Source organism: Oryctolagus cuniculus, chromosome 19 (genome assembly GCF_964237555.1).
Source record: "Oryctolagus cuniculus chromosome 19, mOryCun1.1, whole genome shotgun sequence".
In the NCBI taxonomy this organism is placed as follows: Eukaryota; Metazoa; Chordata; class Mammalia; order Lagomorpha; family Leporidae; genus Oryctolagus; species Oryctolagus cuniculus.
The window spans coordinates 16,149,758-16,176,126 of NC_091450.1; the positions used below are offsets into that span (position 1 = coordinate 16,149,758).

Genomic DNA, 26,369 nt, shown 5'->3' on the forward strand with positions numbered 1-26,369 from the left:
ATTATTTATGTTGATTTTTTAAAAAAATTTCTAGTGTACTAGGAAGGAGATAAGATTCTGGGTAGGCATTTGATAAACTACGTGACGGTGATGATAATGATGGCATTTCCTGAGTGCTTTCTGTGTGCTAGACAGAATCTATCTGTTTCACGTGTCAGCTTCTCAGTAGTAGTAACCCTGAGGTTGCTGCTGTTCCTCTTGTCACATTTCTCATGAGCAAACCTAAGGCACAACAAGGCCAGCTTAGCCAGCCTGGCTGCAGAGCTTCCATCTTAGTCATGCCAGAGGGCCTGACAGTTTCCCCATTTGTTTATTGATAGATGACTTGATGTGTATTGTTCTAGTGTTGAACCATTCTGGAATTCCTTGGTTTAGTATGTTTTTTCTGTCCTTTCTTTTTTAAAATATTTTATTTATTTATTTGAGAGGTAGAGTTACATACAGTGAGAATGAGAGACAGAAAGGTCCTCCATCTGCTGGTTCACTCCCCAAATGGTCACTATGGCTGGAGCTGTGCCGATCCGAAGCCAGGAGCCAGGAGCTTCCTCCAGTCTCCCATGTGGATGCAGGGGCCCAAGGACCCGGCCATCTTCTACTGCTTTCCCAGGCCATAGCAGAGAGCCAGATTGGAAGAGGAGCAGCCAGGACTAGAACCGGCACCCATATGGGATGCTGGCACCACAGGTGGAGGATTAACCTAGTACACCACGCGCCAGCCTCTCCTTTTTTATTTTTTTTTTTAAAGATTTATTTATTTGAAAGTCAGAGTTACACAGAGAGAGGAGAGGCAGAGAGAGAGAGAGAGAGAGAGAGAGAGATCTCTTCCATCCGATAGTTCACTCACCAGTTGGCCACAATGGCCGGAGCTGTGCCAATCCGGAGCCAGGAAACAGGAGCCTCCTTCGGGTCTCCCACATGGGTGCAGGGGCCCAAAGACCTGGGCCACCTTGTACTGCTTTCCCAGGCCATAACAGAGAGCTGGATTGGAAAAGGAACAGTCAGGGCTTGAACCGGCACCCATATGTGATGCCGGGGCTTCAGGCCAGGGCATTAACCCTCTGTGCCACAGCGCCAGCCCCTCCTTTTTTTTTTTTTTTTTTTTTTTAAACTAAAAATTTTTATTTGAAAGGCAGACTGAGAGTGGGTGTCAGACGGAGCTCCCATCGGCTGGCCCTCACTCTTCACATGCCCACAATAGCTGAGGTTGGGCCAGGGCTGGGGGCACAATGCAGAGCTCCGGCTTGGGTGGCAGGAACCCTGTTACTTGAGCTCTCACCGCTGTCTCCCAGGTGGTGCATTAGCAGAAAGCAGGAGTCAGGAGCTGGCACTTAGGATCGAACTCAGGCACGGGTGGTATGGGGTGTGGGTGCCTTAAACCACTAGACTAAATGCCCCTCCCGGTTTTTCTTTTAACATTTTATTTTTAGGAGTGTTTTCCAAGTCGATCTGCTAATTTTCTCATTTAGTTTTTAGCAGGATCTTGTGTGTTATTTAACAGAGGCTTGTCGAGCTTTTATGTAAGTGATTATCTTGAAGACCATCTTGCTCTCTGAATGCTCCTTTTTCATGGTAACCCTTGTTTTATGGATATAAAGTCTCCTTGTGGTTATAAGTTAGTTCCACAAATCTTAGCTGCTGATTTTTCTGTTTATCTTCATGGGTTAAGTAATACTGCCACACTTTTTTGATTGTTGGATTTAGGCATTATCTATGGACTCTGTACTGAGGAAGGTGTGGATTTAGCCCTTTCTTCCTCCTATTCTCCTGGTGCTCCCCACCACCCTCCCAGCACAGGGCCATCATGATTTTGATTTGGATGGTATTTAGTGTCTATGTAATTCTATGTCAGGAACTTCAGTTTCCTGTGTAACTGTTTTCCCTAGAGCTGATAATTTTCTTTACTGAACTTATTTATTTGTGTAGTGCTCTGTGCATTTTCAGTAACTTGTTCCCCAACCTTGTGATCAGTTGTCTGAAGGTATTGAGAGAGGTTAAGCATTCTGTTGGCTTAGTCTCCACGTGTTCCCATCGGGACGTGGGAACGCCCTCTGTGGCTGGTGTGTGGAGCTGTCCTCCCAGGGCTGCTCTCCTCCATCCCACATCCTCTAGGAGCTCTAAAATGAATGTGTGGGAGGTAAATTGAGAATTAGAAAATGTCTCTAGTCTGCCTCTGGCTGAATTGGCCTGGGGTCAGGGATAGTATTCTAGGTTGTATAATTTTCCTTCACAGTTTTTCTTCAGGATTTCAGAGGCATCGTTATGCTACCTTTTATATCCCAGCTGAGAAGGCTGAAGCCATTGTCTTCTAGTCTGTTGTTTGTGGCCATTTTTTTCTCTGTGGGAGCTTTTAGGACTTTATTCTAAGTATTTTGAAATTTCCTAACAGTGTGCCCAGGAGCCCGTCTTTGCTCCTCCTCGCTTTTGCTGGTTACTCTGTGGACTGTTTGAAACCAGAGTTTGTGCCCTTTAGTACCAGGAAAGGTTCTTAAATTGTTTACTTTATGGTTTCTTCTCTGTTTTGCTTTGGTTTTTCCTTTCAAACGCCTGTCATTTGAATGATGGAATTCGTGGGTCGGTCCTCCAATTTTCTTTTTCCCTCTATCTTTTATTTTACTTTGCTTTTTTCTCTTAGTGTACTGTTTCCAGGTTCGTGCCTGTTGTAGTATGCATCCCTGTTTCATTTTTTATGGCTGTATATTATTCCTTTGTAGGAATGTATCACATTCTGTTTACCTGTCAGTTTATTGATAGGCATTTGCGTTTCCACCTTTTGGCTATTGTGACTCATGCTGCTGTGAACATTGGTGGATAAGTATTTGTTTTACTACTACCTGTTTTTAGTTCTTTTGGGCATTTGTGTGGGATGGAATTGCTAGATCATATCATCAGTCTATGTGTAACTTTTAGGGAAACTGTCTGTTTTCTCACAGCACTGTGTTGTTCTGCATTCCCACCAGCAGTGTGTGAGGGTTCATTTTCTCCACATCCTTGTCAGCATTTATTTTCCATCTTTTGGATTCCATCCATTATAGTGGGTATGAAAGGTTACCTCCTTGTGGATTTGATTTGCACTTCTGTAAGGATAAATGATAGTGAACATTTTTTTTCTTCTGCCTGTTGTCCATTTATATATTCTCTTTGCAGAAATATCTATTCAGATATTTTGCCCATTTTTAAATTGTGTTGCCTTTGTGGTTGAGTTGTGAGAATTTTTTGTAAGTATGTAAATGTAATACTAGACCCTTATTCCATATATGATTTGCAGACATTTTATTCCATTCTGTGAGTTGTCTTTTTAGTTTTTGGTAGTGTCCTTTGGTGAAAACTTTTATATTTTTTGTTGCTATGATTTTGTATCATAGTCAATTTTTTTTGAGAGACAGAGAGCAAGCTCCCATCTGTAAGTTCACTTCCCAAATCCTGCAGTGGCCAGGACTGGGGCAGGCTGAAGGTGGGAATCAGGAACTCAATTCAGGTCTCCCACGAGGGTGGCAAGGGCCCAGATACTTGAGCCGTCACCTGCTGTTTCCTCAGCTGCATGTTAACAGGAAGCTGAAAATGAGAGTGGAGCTGTTACATGAACCCAGGCACTCGAATGGGGGTGTGGGAATCTCAACCACTATGCCACGTGTCTACTCCTAGTGTTAGATTTTAAGAATACATTACCAAATCCAAGATCGTAAAATTTACTCTTGCTCTTAGATATGGGTTGTTTGATACATTTCAATTTTTTTATCTGGTGTGATATAGGGCCTCAACTCCATTCTTTTTGCATGTACGTATTTGATTGTCCCAGTACCATTTGTTGAACAAATTATTCTTTTCTCATTTTTGAATGCTCTTGTGCCCTTTAATTCCTCTTTTATTTTTCCCACTACTTCCAGAGGCTCTGGGCCTTCTGTCTTCTGATCCTTGTGATGATTCTGTGTATTGCGTTTGTCAGTTTGTTGAGTGCCAGTTCAGGATTCAGTTTTCTCTAGTCTACTCATATTTACATTGTTACTGTTTTCTATCAGGTCTCTTATTTGAGTTTTGTCTTCCTGATGTTGCATTTTCATGCATACACTTTTCTTTGCCTAAATTATTTCCTGATTTTATCGCATTATAGTAAGAAGTAGCCGGCCATCAACCTTGTTCAGAAAGCCTTTCCCCTCTTCCCCACTCCGGGCTGCTGACTCCTGCTCCCCCATCTTTCATTCATGGTGTGGCTAATCTTTTGTACCAACATGTTGTGAAGAAATGATTCATCTTTCTGTACTAAACAGTTCAGTGCGGTTTCTAATACATAGCAGGAACTCAGCTAAACATTTAGCTCAGTTGAATGTTTGTTCAACTGGAAATTTCCCCAGAGTTCCTTACGCACCCACACTGCTTAAGGTTAACACTGATTTTCTATTCATAAGTGAATTTGGTGAATCCAAATTCTAGCCGGGGAGTGCCTTTGTTGGAAAAATATACCATTACTGAGTGTGTGTTAATCTGTGCTTTGCTCAGTCAGATCAGTCCGCTGCTTTCCCCGTTTCATGAGTGAGGGAGCTGAGATTTAGGTTACTGAGTAACTGGCCCTCGCTCACCCAGCTGGTCACAGACAGGTCCTCAGTTTGGACAGAGCTTCGTCTCTGTGCAGTCAAATGACATCCTTCATCTTACTAGAAACCCTGGAATAGGCCCTCCCCACCCTTCCTTCTGCCAGGAAGCTGGGAAATGAGGTCATTCATTGTCTCCAATTCAGACTTCTGTTATTTTTTAATTTTTTCATGCCAAAATTTAAAATGGTTGTAAAGTGAAATCTCCTATTACTTGTTTTTTTTTTTTTTTTTTTTTTTTTTTTTATTGTATTTAAGCTTAAGTACTCCCTCCAGTCACTTACTAAGGCTTCAATTTTCCTTATTTCTAATTTCTCTATATGTGTCTTTTTAACTCTCTGGAATTTATTTTGGTATAAACTATGTACTTGTTATTTTAAATTGCTGTCGTGCTGCTCTATCCCAGTAGGTTCTACAGTTCCTATTCATGGATAGTTAGCTTATTGCCAGAATTCTGCTAGGACTGTTGTTGTGTAAACCATTACATTTCTTACCCTTGTTGTTGTAATTATGATCACGGGGGTGTTGGGAAGGCCTCTTTCTTCTGCTCTCCAGGTGGGGAGTCATTTTCTCGAGCTGAACTTTGAAAAGATTGAAGAAGTGAGCAGGTATGTAGTCAGGCACTGCTCAGTCCCCACTAAGTGCAGGTCTTGTGCTAGATGCTGAATTGCTGGCTAGCCCTGACTGACAGGAACCTGTACTTTGGGGCATTTCTGAAGACCTGTTTGACACATAGCTTTGTCCATTTTCCTGCAGGCTGATCTAGTGTAGTCGATGGTCTCAAAGTTGGCATGTTTTCATCATGGCTCTGGGTCCAGCCGGTGGAGTTTATTTTGTTTCTGCAAGTCTGGCTCTTTAATCGTGGAGAGAATGCTGCCATTGGAACGTTGAAGACCATTCTGCATGTTCTCGTCTTTAGTTACTTATTTGATTGCTGGTGGCGTGGCTTCACTTGGAATATATTTTGGTGGATCATCTTGACAGGCTTTCTCAAACTGTATCTAACATTCACTGAAGTGCAGAGTTTTAATTTTCAGCTTTTAAGATAAGGCTAGTTTAAAGGAAGTAATGAATGCTAAAGAAATTATCTTCATGGCTAGATAAGTTATCTCACTGTAGACTGTTCATTTGTCCTGCTGCAGTTTCTATTACACAATGACAATTTCTTTTCTCTGTGGGTAAATTTCTTTGTAATGAATAAATGAAAAGAATTTCAAAGAGATATTTTTACTTCAAAGAGTTGTTGTTATTCCATTTCAGGAATTCACTTAAACAACAATCTAAACCACTTGAAATTTGGCTTGGATCATCATAGACTGTCTTCCCCTACACAAACAGCAGCAAAACAAGGGAAAATGGATTTGCCCAGCACAAGAGCAGGAAGCGACAAGATTGTTCTGCTGGTGTGTAACCGGGCCTGTACTGGGCAGCAGGGGAAAAGGTAAAAACAACTGATTTCCCAGTAATTACTGAGACTTTTAAAAACCGATATTTTCAGATGTCTTGAATAGCAGGGGTGAAAAGTCCTTACTTTTAAAAGCTAAGTTTTTATTCTGGTGTTTAGAAAGAACACTTGTGTTAAGTTGAGCTGATTTGAGGGGTTGGAAGGGGAAGAGTATAAAATTGGTCTAATAGAATCAGAGGTTCTTAAAGCTCACCTTGTTTTTAAAGGCTCATTTCATATATGTATTTTACATTCAGGCTCCTCTGGGGACTCTAGATCTATTTTTTGTAAAGATTTATCTAAGGGGCCAGTGTTGTGACATAGCAGGTAAAGCTACTGCTTGTGATGCTAACATCCTATATAGGTGCTGGCTCAAGTACCGGCTGCTCCACTTCTGAGCCAGCTCCTTGCTGATGGCTGGGAAAGCAGCAGAAGATGGCCTAAGTGCTTGGGCCCCTGCACCCACATGGGAGACCTGGGAGAAGCTCCTGGTTCCTGGCTTTGGATCAGTTCAGCTCCATCCATTGTGGCCATTTGGGGAGTGAACCAGTGAATAGAAGATTCTCTCTCTCACTTGAGAGATTGATTTACTTGAGAGGCAGAGTTACAGAGAGAGGTCTTCCATCCACTGGTTCTCTCCCCAAATGGCTGCCAAGGCTGGAGCTGAGCTGTTCCAAAGCCAAGAACCAGGGTTTCTTCCAGGTCTCCCACAAGGATATAGGAACTCAAGCACAAGGGCCATCTTCTGCTGCTTTCCCAGGCCATAGCAGAGAGCTGGATCAGAAGTGGAGCATCTGGGGCTAGAACCAGCACCCATGTGGGATGCTGGCACCACAGGTGGAGGCTTAGCCCACTATGCTATAATGCTGGCCTCTCTATATTTTTCTTTTCTTTTAAGAAAAAAAAAATTTTTTGACAGGCAGAGTTAGACAGTGAGAGAGAGAGAGAGAGAGAAAGGTCTTCCTTCCGTTGGTTCACCCCCCAGTGGCCGCTCTGGCAGGCGCTGTGCCGATCCGAAGCCAGGAGCCAGGTGCTTCCTCCTGGTAACCCATGTGGGTGCAGGGCCCAAGGACTTGGGCCATCCTCCACTGCACTCCTGGGTGCACAGCAGAGAGCTGGACTGGAAGAGGAGCAACCGGGACAGAACTGGTGCCCCTGCCAGGACTAGAACCCGGGGTGCCAGCGCCAAAGGCGGAGGATTAGCCTAGTGAGCCGTGGCGCCAGCCCTATTTTATTTATTTGAAAGAAGAGTTACAGAGAGAGGCAAAACGAGAGAGAGAACAGTCCTGCATTCCACTGATTCACTCTACAAATGGCCGCAATGGCCAGAGCTGAGCTGATCCAAAGCCAGGAGCCAGGAGCCTCCTCCGGATTCCACGTGGGTGCAGGGGCCCAAGGACTTGGACTGGATCGGAAGTGGAGCAGCCAGGACTTGAACCAGTGCCCATATGGGATGCTGGCACTGCAGGCTGGGGCTTTAACCCGCTGTGCCACAGCCCCCTTCCCCCCCATATTTCTGACACTTGTGTCAGGATAGTTTTTCTTTTTGCCTCTTAGGATGTTTTTTGAACTCATCTCCTTAGGAGGTAAATAATACCATTGTAAAGTATGTTGATATGTGTATCTGTGAAACTCATGATTAGGCACTTCAGTGTGTCCGGCATTGTTCTAAACACTGGGGATACAGCAGTGAATAAGATAAACAGGGTCTCTGTCCCTTGGGAGCTTAGCTTAGCTTACTCCTCCTTAGCACACCAGGTAAAAACAAGCGAACACTTTGGACTTTAGGCAGTTGTTGCCATGTTGAAGACACTCAGACAGCATTTGGCCGAGAAGTCACATCCGTACGGGAATGCCTGGGTTCGAGTTCTGGCTCAGCTCTCAGTTCCAGTTTCCAGCAGATGATGGCTCAGGTGGTTGAGTCCCTGCGTGATGTGGCTGACCTGGGTTGAGTTCCCAGCTCCCAGCTCCCAGCTGCGGCCTGGCTCCGTCTTGGCTGTTGGAGTCCTTTGAGGAGTGAATCAGCTGATGGGAGTGCTCTCATGAGCTCGGGCTGGGGCTCCCTCCCCCCTCTCCGGGTCCCTGTCTTCCCCACCCTCCTTCCCTCAAGTCAATCAAAACAAAGAGAACAGCAAGAATGTTTGAGTATGATGGTAGAGAGGCAAGACCGCGTGAGCAAAGCAGGTCAGAGGAGGCGTCCAGAGGAGGCTGCCCTGGGCAGAGCCCGGCGTGGGGGTGGGAGGGGGCTGTGTGACTGTGGAGGGCAGGGAGCCTGGGTAGAGGGAATACCTGGAGTGAACAGTGAGACTAGATGGCGCCTGGCTTGTTTAGAGCCCCGGAGGAGAGGCAGCTCAGTGTGTGTGTGTGAAATGAAGAGCGGGCGGTGTCCTCTTCAAGATGCTCGATGCTTTACAGAAGATAGATCGGGTGATTCGGGTCTGTGCTCAGGGATTCAGACCTGGCAGCTCTCAGCAGACGGCTTCGCTGTTGAGTGCTCCTGTGAGTCCACAGTCTGCTGGCTGTTAGGAACACGTTTCTTGTGATGTCAGCGTTTCTGCTTCAGCCGAGGCCTGTGTCCAAGTTCATCCTTAGATCAGTGGCTTGTTCATTCACTCCTCCATTCTGTATCTGCAATTTTTGAGGCATTGACTGTTGAGGCCACTAAATAAGTAATCACCACTCTTGCTGTCAGAGGACTCACAGCGGAGGTGTAACAGTCACTAGGCAACCTGGATGGCTCAGAGCCGCTAGAGCTGTGGCACCAGGCTGCATCCTGGAGAAGGAGCCTCCACTGGTCTTCCTGTGGTGGAGTAGTTGACGGCCCAGAAGACATGGGGGAGGGGTGCCCACGTGGAGGGAATTGCCTGCCCCAAAACGTGGACGTGTGGGAGTCGGACACCTGCAGGAACAGCAGATAGGTCTGAATGACTGGGTGGTGGGTGAGAGGTGCGGCTAGGCTCATGGTCTCCTCCTTTGACTGCATATGAAAACCTCTGGGGTGCGCCTCAGGAAATTCTCGTTCCACACTGACTTTGAAGAATGTCTGGAGACTGGATTTGGGCCCCATTGTCCCCTGAAGCTTCGTTGGTGATTTCAGGGCACAGAATTGCCTCTGATTCTCTAGGGCATAGGAACATGGCAGAGCCCAGACAGTTTCCGGCATGCCACCTGCTTGCCAGGGCCTCTCATGTTTTCAGAGATGACCAGGATGTGGCTGCTGCCTCTTGGATCTTCCAACCCTAAATAATCCTTTGGCACCGATACAGGATGCCGGCGTCCCAAGTGCTGGCTTAGTCCTCAGCCCCACGTGCCTGCCACTTGTTGTAGGTTTGATCCATGTAGTTTGCCAGACTCGTGTCCACTCTCATCACCTATTTCGTCCCCTTGATTGTAGCATCATACTTCCCTGGAAGCTATTTGGGTGCATGAGCTATTAAATTCCACGTAGCAGTCTAAGCTGTTCCTCTGACTGTTCACCATCTCTTTATGAGAGTTACCATTAAATTTCCTGTGTTTTCACTTTGAAAACTCTCCTGAAACCAATATATTGTGATTCCACTTTGAAAGATGAGAGCAAGGGACTGGGAGTGGGCATTTAGGCTGGCAGTTAAGGTGCCCACGTTCCACATTGGAGAGCCTGGCTTTAGTTCCCGGCTCTGGCTCCTCACCCCAGCTTCCTGCCAGTGCAGACCCTGCGAGGCAGCAATGATGGCTCAAGTAATTGGTTCCCATCACTTGTGTGGGAGAGATCTGAATTGAGTTCCTGGTTTCTGACACTGGCCCTGGCCTGGCTCTGGCTTTTGGGGAATGAACCAAGGGCCGGGAGTTTTCTTTCCCTCTCTCTCTGCATCCCAAACTAAAAAACAAAAAGAAATAAGGGACTACATCATTGAAAAACAGCCATACTTTTAAGGTGACTACAAAATGTATGTGTGCTAGATTTGGACTGCCTTTCGTGCTGCACCTGGAGAAGACAGTAGCATGGGACCTTCTGCAGAAGGAAATCCTGGAGAAGATGAAGTATTTCTTGAGGCCCACAGTTTGCATTCAGGTTTGTAAGCACTTTGATATTCGAGCGGAGCATGCACGTATACCCAGGAGAGACAGTTGTTGCCATGAAATTTGGATTTACTGTGGTCAGATTTTCAAGGCTGGGAACGTATCCCTCATTGTAAGAAAGGGGCTGGCCACTCAAGCTTTTCCTTGAACTGCTGTGTGATCCTTTATAGAGTATTTATCTGATACGTTTAGTACATGATCGTTCTGGAAAGGTTTTAGTAGTGTGTCTATCTGTATATCTTTACAATTATTGCTAGTGTGTTATGGTGTCCGTGGAAGAGTGCTCAGTTAATGTTCCGTGAAAGCCATGTGTTACTTGTCTCACATAATGTGATATGCAAAGTGCATTTGGGTAAATCATACTTAAAGTATCAGAGTGGCTCAGCACCCCAACCCAATAGAATGTCACAGAGAATTGTCTTGTGAAGTGAGCAGCTCACTAGACCTCTCCTCCTTGTTTCAATTGCCCCGTGAGACATGCCCTCGAGGGGAAATTCAGTCTCATCGCCCTTTGACGTTGGCGCAGGTGTGTCCGTTCAGTCTGCGTGTGGTCAGCGTCGTGGGAATAACATACTTGCTGCCCCAGGAGGAACAGCCCCTGTGCCACCCGACGGTAGAAAGGTAACGAAGAAAAATCAGCTTCTGGAATTTCACATAGGCTCCTATGTGATTTCCGGTCACCCTTGGTCTAATTCCCATATAAATGTTCTTCAGGCTCATTCAGAAATTAAGTACTTATTTAACTCTGATTCCTATTTGAGTGTGATGTATATTATGATCTTTTTTTTTTTTTTTTTTTTCATTAGAAAAGCCATGGACTACTCATGTTAGAGAAGCAAGCAAGTGTATTTCCTGGCACCACAGATCAGTTACACATTTTTATATTCACGGAGAAGGAAATTTTCCAAAGTAGTGTTCTGATCATGCTTGTTTCTCCGTGAAACCTTTCAAAGGTGATGTGTGGCCTGAAAAATAAAGCCCAGTTCCCACAGTGTGTGACGCTCTCATGCTTCTCTCAGGCCTGGCCCGGGTCCCCTAGTGTGTGACGCTCTCATGGTTCTCTCAGGCCTGGCCAGTCCTTTCCCCGCTGCCCTGCGCTTCCTGATCTCTCTGTGCGCCGTGGCATGTCGTTTCCTCTGCCCATAGTCCTTTCCTTAAAGCCTTCACACTGCTCCCCCCATAGATTTAGTCACTCCAGTGTGCTACCTCCCTGCTGTCTTCAGCCTTTTATTGTATTGACAGAATAGCGACAGAAATGTGTACTTGTCTCTGCACAGACACAAACAGACACATAAACATAAACACTTATGGTAATGACCTTTTCAAAAAATATTGTTGTCCTTGCATTTTAAGATTCTAAAACGTATACAACATGGTCCTGTTTGAACATTCACTGTTTGGTTTTAGAGATTAGATTTAATGGATTGGTAATGATCCAAAATATTGCACATCAGTAAAGAGGTTAGATTAGTAACGTTAACTGTTAATGCTGAGGGGGTTTCTCAGGAGATGGCAGTGGGCCGGTGAGCTGGCAGGGGAGTGGCTGTATGCAGAGAGGAGGGGGAAGGCACAGTGTAGATCTGGCGTAGCCTGAAGACTGAGCATGGTATGTGGGGAGGTAGGGCAAGCCTAGTCTTTGTTTGCAGAGTTCTGTTGTCCAATCTTTCGGTAGGTGAGAAATTGGACAGATTGCAAAGATCATGACAAACATCTGAGAGTGATCATGGACAGTGTTGTAGTGTGATGCCAAATTTTTCCAGCCTCTCTATTTCTATATTAGACATTGTAGTTTAAGAAGTTTGTAGTCCAGTTGTAACCTAGTTATTAAATCTGAAGTGACAGTGGTCTAAGAGCAATTCCTGATGGGAACTGTGATGGATTTTCAGCAATCACATTATGATTCAGAAGGACATAATTGCATTTAAGTAAAGTAATTTACTTAGAAAATAATGTGTGGCTTTTTTCCTTCCATGCTATAGGGCATTAAAATCTTGTGGACCAGGTGGTACTGCTCATGTGAAATTAGTCGTAGAATGGGACAAAGAGACAAAAGATTTGTGAGTATTTTTTTAGCTTTATATTTATACATTTTTAGAGATTGATTGATTGGTTTGAAAGGCAGAGATACAGAGAAGGAGAGGCAGAGACAGAAAGATCTTCTGTCTGCTGGTTCACTCCCCAAATGGCCACAACAGACAGGGCTGGGCCAGCTGAAGCCCTGAGCTTCCTCCTGGTCTCCCACATGGATGGCAGGGGCCCAAGCACCTGGGCCATCTTCTACAGCTTTCCAGGCTCATTAGCAGGGAACTGGATTGGAAGTGGAGCAGCTGGGACCTTGAACTGGAGCCATATGGCATCGCAGGTGGTGGCTTAACTCACTGCACCACAGTGGTGACCCCGAGAGGCTCACTTTAATTATTTTTAGCAGCATTCCTTTGATGTTACAAATGAACTCAGACACAGATCTGTTTTCTATTTAGGTAAATATACCTATCATATGTTGTTAATCCTTTATTTAAGCAATTTATTACTTCCTCATATATTCTGTCTTCTCAGTCCCAAAACTTTAGAACAGTTTGCTGCTGAGAGAAAAGCTATATATTCATTAACTGCTGCATATGTCCAGTTACTCTGATTTTTAAATTATAGATGCATTAACTCAAGCTGCAGGAAATACATGCACTTAAATATACAGGATAAGACTTTATGATGTAATCACAGCTCATGGCCAATCTCAGAAAAACCAACTCCTAAGTTAATTCTTGAAATAACTTTGCAGCCATTTTGAAGAACATGTTAGAACCTAAGAAAGTTGGATCACTACTTTTGCTTTCTCACACCTCAGCCTAGTTCTGAGTTCATAGCCACTTTCTGAGGGTGTAACTGTATTTGCGTGTCTCTTTTGCAAGGCCTCTCTGAAACACTTCTCCCTCCTAATCGCAGCTTGTTTGTGAACACTGAAGACGAGTATATCCCCGATGCAGAAAGTGTCCGTCTGCAAAATGAGCGTCATCATCAGCCTCAGACCTGCACTTTATCCCAGTGTTTCCAACTCTACACCAAAGAGGAGCGGGTAAGCGGCTGCCCAGCACTTCTGGGGTTCCCAGAGTGGCAGGGGCTGGGGCATGGCCAGATGGCAGTGGAGAGACAGATTATGTCCCAGAAAACCCTCTGGGAGTTTGTGTTTACATAGGTTCTACACTGGCAGTGGGATATCTCAGTGCTATTCCTTTTAGGATGTTAATAAAAAGTAGTTTAAATTTCTAGAAAACCTTGAGTAATTGAAGTGCTCAAGAAGTAAATCTGTAGTAAATTCTTTTTCTTGCTTACTAGTGGCTGAAGATCAGTTTATTTTTTGGTTGTTTCAGTTTAGAAGTTTTAAGTCATTTTCATTAGTAATTAAAACAGCGATTCTCAACTAGTACATGTGTACTAAGAGCGAAGGTGCCAGGACCTATTAAAATAAGATAAAATAGGGGCCGGCGCTATGGCATAGCATGTAAAGCCACCGCCTGTGGTGCCGGCATCCCATATGGGCGCTGGTTCGAGTTCTGGCTGCTCCACTTCCAATCCAGCTCTCTGCTATGGCCTGGGAAAGCAGTAGAAGATGACCCAAGTCCTTGGGCCCGTGCACCCATGTGGGAGACCTGGAAGAAGCTCCTGGCTTCAGATCGGCACAGCTCCGGCCGTTGCAGCCACCTGGGGAGTGAACCAGCGGATAGAAGACCTTAGTTGCATTAGCCACATTGCCAGTGCCCAGTAGGCATGTGGCTGGTGGCCCTCCATATTGAACAGTGCAGCTATGGACAGAAAGTTGTGTTGGGCAGTGGTACTTTGGACCACTCATCACAGTGCTTTGTAAATAATAGGAACACGGTACATATTTAAGTGAATAGATGACAGATAAATGGAGAAATAAGTTTCCATGGGTGGGACCCAGGCCTATGTGGTTTTTATGCACCTTGAGAAAGCTTGACTAGAGCACTTGGAGTTCGTCTCATCATGCAGTGATGCTTAGGATTGTAAATTTGACTGTTGGGTTTTTAAAATATTTAATTGGAATTATTTTATTTATTTGAAATGCTGAGTTACAGAGAGACAGACACAGAGAAGTCTCCCATCCGCTGATTCACTCCCGAAATGTATGCAACAGGCAGAGCTGGGCTGAGCTGAAGCCAAGGGCTAGGAGCTTCTTCCAGGTCTCCCACTTGAGTGTGGGACCTGAGCACTTGAGCCATCTTTGACTGCGTTCCCAGGCACATTAACAGGGAGCTGTATTGGTAGTGGAATAGGTGGAACTCAGACCAGCACTCACGGCGGGTGCTGCCGCAGCAAGCAGTGGTTTACCTGCTATGCCACTGCTGTTGGTTTTTACTGTTCATTTATCCTCCTAGAGAATCACACAATCTCAGCATCAGAGGGGACTTTAAAATTCCTTTTTTTCTGCTGGTTCGGTTCTTCTGCCTAATTTTAAATGGGCAATTTCCAGTCTGAATACGAGGGTTTGTCTACTCAAGACTTGGCATTTCCTCTGGGTAGCTCTGATGCTGATCAGTTAATGTGACCTGTGCTCCATGGCTGCTGTACCCAACAGCTGTTCTCGCTTGAGTTTGTGATGACTCAGACATCCTAATTTTTTTTTTTTTAAGTTTTTATTTATTTGAAAAGAGTTACTGAGAGAAGAGAGGGAGAGAGAGAGAGATCTTTCATCCGTTGGGTCACTCCCCAAATGGCTGCAATGGCCGGAGCTGGATCAGGTCAAAGCCAGGAACTTCTTCCAGTTCTCCACATTTGTGCAGGGGCCCAAGCACTTGAGCATCCTCCGCTGCTTCCAGGCAGTTAGCAGGGAGCCAGATCGGAAGTGGAACAGCTGGGACTAGACCTGGTGCCCATATGGGATGCTGGTGCTGCGACACAGTGGCTTTACCTGCTGCGCCACAGTGCCAGCCCCGAGAACTCTTCATCTGTTTCCACTTGTCTTTCCTTCAGATATCTGCAAGTAGTTTTCCTGTTCTCACTGAATCTTCTCTCCCCTGGCTCCTCATAGCTGGTTCCTTTAGAAGTAGTTTTTCATAAGACATGTTTTTGTTTTTGATTTTTCAGTTTTGGTTTTAATAATAACATAGTTGACTTTTGAGTGCAGTCTCTATATGACACCTTTTTCTACTTAACTTTTTTAAGATTTATTTATTTGTAAGTCTGAGTTACACACACACACACACACAGAGAGAGACAGAGAGAGAGACAGAGAGAGGTCTTCCATCTGCTGGTTCACTACCCAGTTGGCCACAACAGCCGGAGCTGTGCTGATCTGAAGCCAGGAGCCAGCAGCTTCTTTCTGGTCTCCCACGTGGGTGCACAGGCCCAAGGACTTGGGCCATCTTCTACTGCTTTCTCAGGCCATGACAGAGAGCTGGATTGGAAGTGGAGCAGCCGGGTCTCAAACCAGTGCTCATATGGGATGCCAGTGCTTCAGGCCAGGGTGTTAACCCAGTGCACCACAGCACCAGCCCCTTCTACTTAGCTTTTTTAAAAAATTGTCTCAGGAGATGATTGAGAATGGCACACAGACTAGAGGAGAACACATATACTAGGTGGCAGCTTTAATAGTACAAGACTCTTGCTGATCTGGAATGATGAGTTCCTGCTAGCAGGATGTGTTTTAGGGGCTCCTCCTTTCAGTAGAGTTTACTGAGTACTGCTCTGTGGGCGCTGGGGTTGGAGAAGAGACCCAGACAGTGTTTCTACCCTCATGCAGTTTACAGTGTAGAGGGGTTGGACAGGTAGGAAGGAACTTGACATGGTTGAAGACATTCAGCAGACCAGTGTGGCTGGAGCACAAGAGGTAAGGGAGAGAGAAAACAATACACGCTGCCGGTGCCACGGCTCACTAGGCTAATCCTCCGCCTTGCGGCGCCGGCACACCGGGTTCTAGTCCCAGTCGGGGCGCCGGATTCTGTCCCAGTTGCCCCTCTTCCAGGCCAGCTCTCTGCTGTGGCCCGGGAGTGCAGTGGAGGATGGCCCAAGTGCTTGAGCCCTGCACCCCATGGGAGACCAGGAGAAGCACCTGGCTCCTGCCATCAGATGGATCAGTGCGGTGCGCCGGCCATTTGCGGGGTGAACCAACGGCAAAGGAAGACCTTTCTCTCTCTTTCTCTGTCTCTCTCTCTCACTCTCTCTCACTGTCCACTCTGCCTTTCAAAAAAAAAAAAATTTAAAAAAAAAAGAAAAGAAAACAATACACGCTCCATAACAGCGAAAGCTCCATGTGTCTTGGTCACTGAGTAAGCTCAGTGTCCAGAGAAGTGCCTGGCACATAGAAAGTGATCAGTAAATGGGGCCTGGGATGCACGCGTGGCACGCAGGAATTCATCATGGAGTGCAAGAACAGCAGAATAGATACAAGCAAGCTGGGACTTGCAGTCAGCGGTATGGCAGTGACTGTGAGGTCTGACTGCCTACAAGCTCTCATTCTTGATCAGCAGCGCCACGGGGTGTCAGTCTCTGTCATGCTCCTTGGGGATCCCTGAGAAACTGTCAGGACGCTGATGGTGGTGGCACTGCTCTTTTCATTCCTTCAAGTGCTCACTGTCAAGAAAATGGTAAAGTGGGACGTATCAGGGAGAGGAGGGCGGGAAATCCAGACCCAGCTGTGCGTCTTCTGACCGATGAGGCCTTTAGCAGGGATCAGGCACTTTAAGGACCATCCTGTGGATGAAGGATTGAACTTAATTTTGTCTGGAAAGCAGAATTTAAATATCACGGATGACAGGAGAGTGATTTGTCTTCCTATGAGGAAGAACCTTGTAGCAGACAGTCTGAAAGTGAACACACTGCCTGCTGGAGTGGATAGGGCCTTCGTTGCTAAGCAGAGTCAGGTAGATCAGCAAGAGACCAGGATCTCTAGTTGGTGGTTTACCCTGAGAGCAGCACAGACACTATCAGTATAGTGTTTAGAACTGATCAGAGCAGTTAGACATTGGCTTGACGTTCTTAGTGTATTTGATAACAGCGTCTGTTTGTAATACTGGAAATTAAAAAGCAAATTTTCTTTACTGTAAGCATTGAGCCGTGTGGCCACATATGAGGAGTATGTCACACAGAGATGGGGACTCACCAGTGTCAGTCTAGGTCCCTTTCTGTCTGATTCTCTGATTTTTTTTAAAAGATTTATTTATTTAAGAGTTACACAGAGAGAGAAGGAGAGGCAGAGAGAGAGAGAGGTCTTCCATCTGCTGGGTCACTCCCCAGTTGGCCACAACGGCCAGAGCTGAGCTGATCCGAAGCCAGGAGCCTCTTCCAGCTCTCTCACACAGGTGCAGGGGTCCAGGGACCTGGGTCGTCTTCTACTGCTTTCCCAGGCCATAGCAGAGAGCTGGATCGAAAGTGAGCAGCGGGACTTGACCGGGCGCCCGCGTGTCGCCGTCACAGAGCTTTGTGTTGCGAGGAGCTAACGCAAGCTGCGCCTTGTTTCCAGCTTGCCCCAGATGACGCCTGGCGGTGCCCACACTGCAAGCAGCTGCAGCAGGGGAGCATCACGTTGAGCCTGTGGACCCTGCCCGACGTGCTCATTATACACCTCAAGAGGTTTCGGCAGGTGAGGGGTCCTCTGGGGAGGGAAAAGCAAGCCACGGCTAAGTCTCTTATGCCCCCTACTGGTGAGGTTCCCGGGTGTCCCTGTTGGATCCAGTGATTCTGTGTGTATAGTCACAGACACGTTTGCCTCTCTGTTCTGTGTCGCGTTTTGTTCTCCCAAAGCAAAATGTGAGCATCTGAGATCCTTGAGATCCTAGATGTTTGAGTTCACATGGCAGGTCTTGAGGGTTTGTTCTAGACTTGTACATCTTGTGTGCTTTGGGTTTAAAAAAATAAACAGAGATCCATTCTGGGGGAGTTGGAATTCTGTTTCTACCTGATGCAATGACGGATGTTGGCTACCCCAAAGCAGCTGTGTAGTGTGGGGGATGAGTCATAGACATACACAAAGAAAAGTACTTGAGTTGTCTTGCTTTGTGAGTCAGTCCTCCCCCACCCCCCAAAGAAAAGCTGTCTATTCTCTGAGGGAGGGTTATCCCAGACAGCCCCATTTGTGAATGGTGAATGGGAGGTAAACATTGGTGGAGTCTGTGAGGCCTGGCTTTAAGGTTTGTGTCTGCAAGATGTGCAGAGCCAGGGCTGGAGGGAGTAGAGCAAGGGCAGGGGCTATAAGAGGCCAGTGGAGCTGGCCCGCCAGTGCGTGGGACAGTGGTGGGAGCTGGGGCGGAAGAAGTGGGTAGAGGCTGGTTATACAAGCGTATCCGCCTTGTAGGCAGAGTAAGATGTGATGAGGGCTGGTACGCAGGGAAGGTAGCCCACCAGAGGTGTGGTTTTGACTGCTCTCTGGAGAACAGATTAGAGGCTACAGGAGTGAAGATGGGGCACCTGAGGGCGGAGGTCGATGCAGTCATCAATGGAGCGCTGATGGCCTGGTAGAGTTGTGGAGGTGGTGATGATTAGGGCTCGCTGAGGACGTGGAGGTGTCAGGGGTGACACACACATGGGCCCTGGGCTGGGGCTTTCATCCAGATGTTTGGGTTCGGCTCCTGTAGTATTGAGAGTGGACATTTGCCTTGGGTGCCCCAACTTCCTCCTGTTGGGCTCTGCTTGAAGATTTGGATCCCAGCCTTCTCTGTTCCCTTCCTGCCCCTCAGACTTTCCCTTGCTTCCCATTTCTTTGAAGGCATATCATTGCCCTTCCAGCAACTTGGACTCCAGTGGGCTGTGTCGCCCTTTCTGCTTCGTTCTTGTGCCCCTCACTAGACACTCACCTCACAGCTTGCTCGTGCCTCCTCCCCATTCTTGCTGCTGCCTGGTTCAGACTCTCTTTACTTCCCAGCTGGTTGCAGTCTTTTAGTTGGTTCCTGCGACGCCTCCCAACATGTCATGTGTGCAGCTCACGTCATTCTTCACCTCCTCTCTGAGGACGTGGCCTCCCCCGTGAAAGCCCAGGGCTTCCCCGTGAACTGCAGAGTAAGGTCTCAGTTCTTCAGCCCGGCCTTCCTGACCATCCAGGCCCCATCCTCCCTTTCTCTTACGAACGTTCTTCTTGCCTGAATAATTCCATATCTCCTTGGGGTGGGCACATCCATGCTTGATCAAGCTTTTGAAGTTCCCAAAGACATACGAAACATGCATGTAGTAAATACTATTCAGCCAGTGGTTGTGTTTTCCTGAATTTCCCCCTGGGCTTAATGGAAAATACAGACTACCCAAGATTGTAAATTAAATAAATATGAAGGGACTTCAGAAAGTTTGTGGAAACTGCAGTTGACAGAGAAGTTCATTGTACTTTAAAAAAATTTTGAAATCTGCATATGAAAGGTCATGAAAAAGTTCATGGAAAACATGTATTATGGAAAAAAAGAACATGTTTTGCACTAACCAGAATAAACTTATTTTTGCTTCTATTTCCCCATACTTTTTGGAGTCCTCTGTATGAAGCTGGAGAAGGTGGGGAGGGAACAGGGCATTGTTAACTGCAGGCTCTTCTGTGCTAGGCCCTGGGGTTTGCTCTTTGCATAGTCATCACTTCTGGAATTTTCATGCCTCAGTGACCGAGTATCAGGATGAGCTACCTGAAACTGTTTTTGCAAGTCAGAAATTTAAAACACTTTCAACAGATGAGGAAGTAAAGACTTGGGTTAATTTACCTCCTGTATGTAGATGCACTCTGGTTCTGCTATTTGTGATAATAAAACTTCTTCCTCCAGAGAGTTAAAACGATTAGTCGATTTCTCTATTATGTATATGTCTAGGGACATCAGGTGCTCAGACAGCTTCAGCTGATAGGATCCTCGTTCCACGTTAAACTGATCTGCCGTCTGCTTGCGTTAAAATGTTGTTAGAACTTGTTTTTCTTCTTCTAATAGGAAGGAGACAGACGTATGAAACTGCAGAACATGGTCAAGTTCCCTTTGACTGGCCTGGACATGACACCTCATGTGGTTAAGAGAAGCCAGAGCAGCTGGAGTTTGCCATCCCACTGGTCCCCGTGGAGACGGCCCTATGGACTCGGGAGGGACCCTGAGGACTACATCTATGACCTGTATGCTGTGTGCAATCATCATGGCACCATGCAAGGGGGGCACTACACAGGTCTGCAGCGCGAGAGGCCGCATGTCTGTGCTTCGGTTCCTTCAGGCAGGCTGTCCTTGGGACAGAGGGACGTGGCCCCAGGACCTCACTTGCTCTTCTCCAAGGTTGTGTGCCACCAGTAAAGGCGGTCTCCACCCTCTGGTCTCTGTCCAGGAGCGAATGCACTAAAGCTCTTCCTCCAGTAGTTACTGACCCGGCTGGGCGAGCGGTGCAGACGTGAACAGCATCGTCTGGTCCGCTGAGGGTTTGCCTCCTGTTTGCCTGGCTTGCACTCCCTACTTGATTTGCTCTACTGTCCTGAGGTTTTAGTCTCTCCCTTATTTGGAGTCATTGTGAACCACTATTTACTGTGACTTGGAAGGGTTTTTCTTTTTGTATTTACAGTCAAATTTACTTTTTTATAAGAGCAGCTATGTTCAGTATATGAGATTTAGAGACTAGAGAGAGTTAGAAAGGATACCACTTTCCACGGGCTCCAGCACAACCATTGGTAACACTTTGAAAGATTGTGATGAAGTGTAGATAACAAAACTTATCATTTTAAAATGTATTGTTCAGGGACATTAGGTACATTCACATTGTCATGTAGTCACTATCACTATTTGTTTCCAGAATTTATTTCATCTTCCCAGCAGGAGCAATCCCATTAAACAAGAATTCCCACTTCTCTCACCTGCCAGCCTCTAGCAACCACCCTACTTTCTGTCTGAATTTGACTACTCTTGGTACCTCTTAGAAGTAGAATCAGGCAGTATTTGTCTTTTTCATGACTGGCTTGGTTCATCCATGTTGTACCATGTATTAACGTTTTCTTTCTAAGGGCAGGCTTTTGGTCTAGAGGTTAAGACAGTGGTTAAGATGTCCACATTCTATATTGGAAGATGTGGGTTCAATTCCTGGGTCTGGCTCCTGGCTCCTGGCTCCAGCTTCCTGCTAATGCAGATCCTGGGAGGCAGTGGTGATGGCTCAAGTAGTTGGGTTCCTGCCACCCACACAGGAGGCCTGGATTGAGTTCCTAGCTCTTGGCTCCCCCTGGCCCAGTGTTGGCCATTGCAGGCATTTGAGAAGTGCACTAGCAGGTAGGAGTTCTTTTTGTCTCTCAGAGAAAAAAATTTTCTTCCTTCTTTTTAAAGGCTAAATAATGTTCCATTTTATATGGGTAACACCTTGATATATGGTATATACTATCAGTGTTTTTCTATAATTTTTACCATTGTTTTACACTGCTGTGATTAAATACTGGAATGTTCTGTCCAGGTGAGCATTTATTGAGTGCCTCATGTCTAGTCTGGCTGGGCTCTGTCACACCAGAGGCGCGTAGGTCCCAGCCCCCTCTGGAAGCATAATCCAGTAGGGGGAGGTGTGGGGCAAGTGAAACGTAGGAGGAGCAGCGACGTGTGGTAGGTTCTGTGGTGGAAGTGTGAGCGGTGGGCAGGGGCAGGGCCGGAAGACAGGGTGGTCAGAGTGCTGGCGAGGAAGCTGTTGGGATCAGCGTCTGCTGCCTGCCCTGCAGCACCTCCAGCTTGTGGAGTGGAGGGGCAGGGTCACGTAGAATTTCACAGTCACAGAAGCACAGTGAGAAACGAGTGGCTGTGTGTGCTTCTACATCCTGATCTTCACACTTAGTGTCGCCACTTCAGTGTTCTTGTGATGTCGACACTTAGAGCCACTCTCTGATGGCTGTAGGATGTTCAGTTGATGGACCACCAGTGTTACATAACAGTTGCCCACTGCTGAACATCTGTGTTGTTGCTGGTCTTTATATAACTGTGTGTGTACTTGTTCTTTCTGAGTTTTAATATTGTAATTCCTTGAGATCGAGTCTCAGAAATGGAATTGCTGGGCTAAAGAGATTCAGGAGCCTTTTCAAGACAGGCAGATTTTAGGGCTGCTTGCTTAGACATCTGTTTACGTAAGGTTGAAGTGAGGATAATACTGGTTTTTTGTTGTTGTTTTGTTGTTGTTTTGACAGGCAGAGTGGACAGTGAGAGAGAGAGACAGAGAGAAAGGTCTTCCTTTGCCGTTGGTTCACCCTCCAATGGCCACCACGGCCGGCGCGCTGTGGCCGGCGCACCACGCTGATCCAATGGCAGGAACCAGGTGCTTCTCCTGGTCTCCCATGGGGTGCAGGGCCCAAGCACTTGGGCCATCCTCCACTGCACTCCCGGGCCACAGCAGAGAGCTGGCCTGGAAGAGGGGCAACCGGCACAGAATCCGGCGCCCCAACCGGGACTAGAACCCGGTGTGCCAGCGCCGCAGGAGGGTAATACTGTTAATTTGTTCAATTGTAGGAGTGGCCAGGCCTCAGATTTTTGCATCCTTTCCCATGTGTGTTTCTCAGGGACTTCTGTCACTGAATCAGGACACCGGAATGCTAATGCTGACCTTTGATGTCATTTACAAAGGCAGGGGTAGGTGAGGGAGGTCTGCGCCCTGCCAGTTGCTGTTTTTAAATCCCTGGAGTTTCCCCAGATGTCAGCCACAGCCTCCCTTCCCATTGCCTTCCCAGCCTGGGTACACTTACTTTTTGAACTACTACTCTTTTTTTTTTTTTTTTTTAACTTGGCCATCTTCCACTGCTTTCCCAGGCGCATTAGCAGGGAGCTGGATTGGAGGTGGGGCAGCCAAGTTTCTAACCGGTGCCCACATGGGCGGAGGCTTGACCTTCTATGCCACCACACTGGCCTCAGTTCAAGTTCTTTAGGTATTTACATGCTGCAAGCAGTTGTCTCTGAGAAGGGAGACCCCAACCTGGAGCGGATCTCACAATGGAATGGATTGGGTCACCTCTGCTTGCCCTAGGAAGCACCTTCAAGAAGAGAAAGAAGATAGGGGAGTTCAAAAGACACTGAGACTGTGTGGAAGACAAAAGTTCCCATTCACGGAAAGTTTAAGTGATTTTACCTCCTGCCTTGGTTTGAACAGAGTTCTGAGTATGATAATATGCCCTCTTATCTCTCAGGTCTTGCGTGTTTTATGCTTGTATTTCCGGAGGCCACTTGTATCAGTGTTGTGTGTCTAGTTGGCATTTTGCTTCTGTGGCCATTTCTCGTCTGTCTTCTTTGATACTGAGTCAGAGTTGTAAGCTCCTGGGCTCCCCGCAGGGAAAGGGACTTGGAGGCCCTTCAGTTTCACTGGTAACCTGACCAGGCCTCTGCCAGCGCCCCTGACTCAGATTCATGCAGCCCCAGCTTCGGTAAAGAATGCATCTCCCATTGCAACACCTCTGCAGGAAAATATGGAGTGACTTGCTGGGTGGTTTCCAGCAAGAAGTTACTGAGGGCTGGATTTCAGCATTGTTCTTTTCATAGAACAGGCTGGAAAATGCCTCAACTCCCTTTGAGGGCAGTACGACTTAGTGAGAGGAGCCTGGGTCAGAAGCCAGACCCTCCTCCCCGCTGCATGCCTTAGGCAGGTAGCCTTATTAGAACCTGGCTGCCACAGTAGTGAGCCAGAAGTGACTTTGCTTACCCACAGGGCCCATTAGCAGAAAAGGTGCTCGGATACCTCCTGGATTCATCCCCCTTTTTCCATGCTTGAGCCACACAGCAGCTTTCCTGGTACATAACATGTTTCGAGAACATTGTGAACACTCTCCGCGTTGTCGAGGTAGAGACGCCGGTCGTCAGCTCCCATTTGGAATGTTTCTCCTTGACTTGGCGCTGATTCTAGCTATAATTACACAGAATGTGTGCGGCTAACTTGTGTGCGGATTCTGGAACAGTGCTTCTCCTACCATCTGTGGTGGTAGGGCTCTCCTTCTATTTTAAGCTTTCCAATCCTTCATGAACCAGTACTTCTACAAAAATACAATAAAAATATCACAGCGGTATCAGATTGCTATAAAGGCTTTTAAATGCTGGTCTCCAGTTCCTTGCTTCTCTTCTTGAGGACTGGCGCCCGTCTGTGAGCCACAATCTGAGGAGCCCTGGCCTAGAAAACACTTCAGAAAACAGAGCTAGGAAGGAACGCCAGTTGGAGTTATTTTGTAATTGCATTGTTCACCCATTAATGAGTTACCGTGCTGCCTCCGTTTGCATGCTGTGACGGAGAACAGACCCCTGGGGGAGAGGCAGCCTGAAGCAAGCACCAGGTTGTTCTGTCGCTGTCTGTTGGGTGTGTTCCCCTCTCACAGTTCTAATCCCACCCACCGCTCCCGAATAGCGGCCGCCTCACCAGCTGGCTCATCCATGCACCCGGTCTGACCTGACACCGTCGGCCAGGCAATTGCTGTTTTTACAGCTCCATCTGCCGCTTCTGTCTCTCTCTCTCTCTCTCTCTCCGCTTCTGCTTCTGGTGAATCTGCAGCTACAGATGACTTCCCTCTGCATTCCTAGGCTCTGGTACAGCCCTTCCTCGCCTGGGTCCCCTTCATGCGGTAGGGTTCCGTGTTCATGAATGTGGTTGTGGCCTGTTGAGAGAGTCACTCCCAGCACCCCTCGGGACCTCTGTGCTCCGGCCTGGGGCCATCATCAGTATAGTCCAGCTGCAGCTGGCTGTTTGGCACTTACTCCTCACCCCAGTAAATGGGTATTTTCAGAAAGTGTGGTAATAATATACTCTTCCGGGTCACGCTTATGACACTCCTTGATGCAGGTTTCCGGGCTGACTTGCTGCCTTCGTGAACTCTTGAAAAAATGTTTGTCTCTTCTCGTTGGTGCTGAGTGCTCTTTGTTTCTAGCTCAGGCCTAGGACCTGAACTGCAGGGAGGCCTCCTGGGCGCATGAGCTTCCAGAGAACATCTGCGGAGCGTTGTTGGCACTCCCCACTGAGGGGCGCCAGGCAGGGTGGGGTTTAAGTGCAAGCTCAAGGACTAGATAAACCAGAAGTGAACCGGGCCCAGCCCTTCACCTGCTTGGTGACCTGGAGCAAAGGGGGCCATCTCACTGAGCCCCTAAATCAGGAATCAGGATAGAACACATCTCAGGATTAAATGAGATGCTGGGCGCATAGTAAGTCTTTTTTTTTTTTTTTTTTTTTTTTTAACATACAGGCAGAGTGGACAGTGAGAGAGAGAGAGAAAGAAAGGTCTTTCTTTTGCTGTTGGTTCACCCTCCAATGGCCGCTGCGGCTGGCACACTGCTGCCGGCGCACCGCGCTGATCCAATGGCAGGAGCCAGGTACTTATCCTGGACTCCTATGGGGTGCAGGGCCCAAGCACTTGGGCCATCCTCCACTGCACTCCCGGGCCATAGTAGAGAGCTGGCCTGGAAGAGGGGCAACCGGGACAGAATCCGGTGCCCTGACCGGGACTAGAACCCAGTGTGCCGGCGCCGCAAGGCTGAGGGTTAGCCTATTGAGCCATGGCGCCGGCCGCATAGTAAGTCTTAAAACAAGTACTTGCTGTTGCTGTTATTGACGCCCTCATTTCTAGTCCTGCTGTTTTCTATTTCTGATAAGCACTAGGATGTTACAAGGTGCTTGAATCACAGTTGGTTAGCCCTGGCAGTCTCCTAAGATGAAATAGAACTGCCTGTACTCGGACTAGTGTGGAATTTCTTGAGACAGTCTGCCTGAGTGTCATTTCACCTCTGGGTTACTACATGCAGCCTTAAAAAGTTCTTGAATTAATTTGGGAGCTGTAGCGAGGGTGTCTGTGGGTAGAATGGGCTGTCCAGTGCCGGGTGCCTGGGTGCTGATGGCGGGCTGTTTGTTTGCAGCGTACTGTAAAAACTCCGTGGACGGCCTCTGGTACTGCTTCGACGACAGCGACGTGCAGCAGCTGTCGGAAGACGAGGTCTGCACGCAGACAGCCTACATCCTTTTCTACCAGAGGCGGACAGCGATCCCGTCGTGGTCGGCCAACAGCTCGGTGGCAGGTAAAGCCGGCTCTTGACCTTGGGGGGTTTTCTCCAGAGTAGAAGATTGTAATTAACGGCCCAGAGGACCTTTCCAGAAGGTCTCCTGACTGTCAGTGTGATCAGATTAATTCTCAAGATTTCCATTTAATCTGGAAACCAGCATGATTGCAATCAAGGAAGAGGGGTAGACTGTGAGAGCAGGTGTGGACTGGCGGAGTTCAAGGAGGGCCGGGGCGGGGCCTGCCTCAGAGACAGCCCAGGACGTGTGCTTGTGAGAGGAGCGCGTGAAGAATCTGAAAAGCAGCCTGGCGTGCCACTCGGAAGCGTCGTTGGAGCGTGTCCTGT

At 47.2% G+C, this 26,369-nt stretch overlaps 1 protein-coding gene across 1 annotated transcript in view; it reads left to right on the forward strand.

The window, feature by feature from the left end:
• The window catches only part of USP31 (ubiquitin specific peptidase 31), an 89,059-nt gene that overhangs the window by 48,994 nt on the left and 13,696 nt on the right, over positions 1-26,369 (forward strand). The window contains exons 7-14 of the mRNA XM_017342525.3: positions 5,847-6,027; positions 9,970-10,081; positions 10,616-10,710; positions 12,069-12,146; positions 13,033-13,162; positions 17,567-17,686; positions 19,998-20,223; positions 25,884-26,042. Coding sequence (XP_017198014.3) covers positions 5,847-6,027; positions 9,970-10,081; positions 10,616-10,710; positions 12,069-12,146; positions 13,033-13,162; positions 17,567-17,686; positions 19,998-20,223; positions 25,884-26,042 — 1,101 coding nt within the window. The remainder of the gene's footprint in view (positions 1-5,846; positions 6,028-9,969; positions 10,082-10,615; positions 10,711-12,068; positions 12,147-13,032; positions 13,163-17,566; positions 17,687-19,997; positions 20,224-25,883; positions 26,043-26,369) is intronic.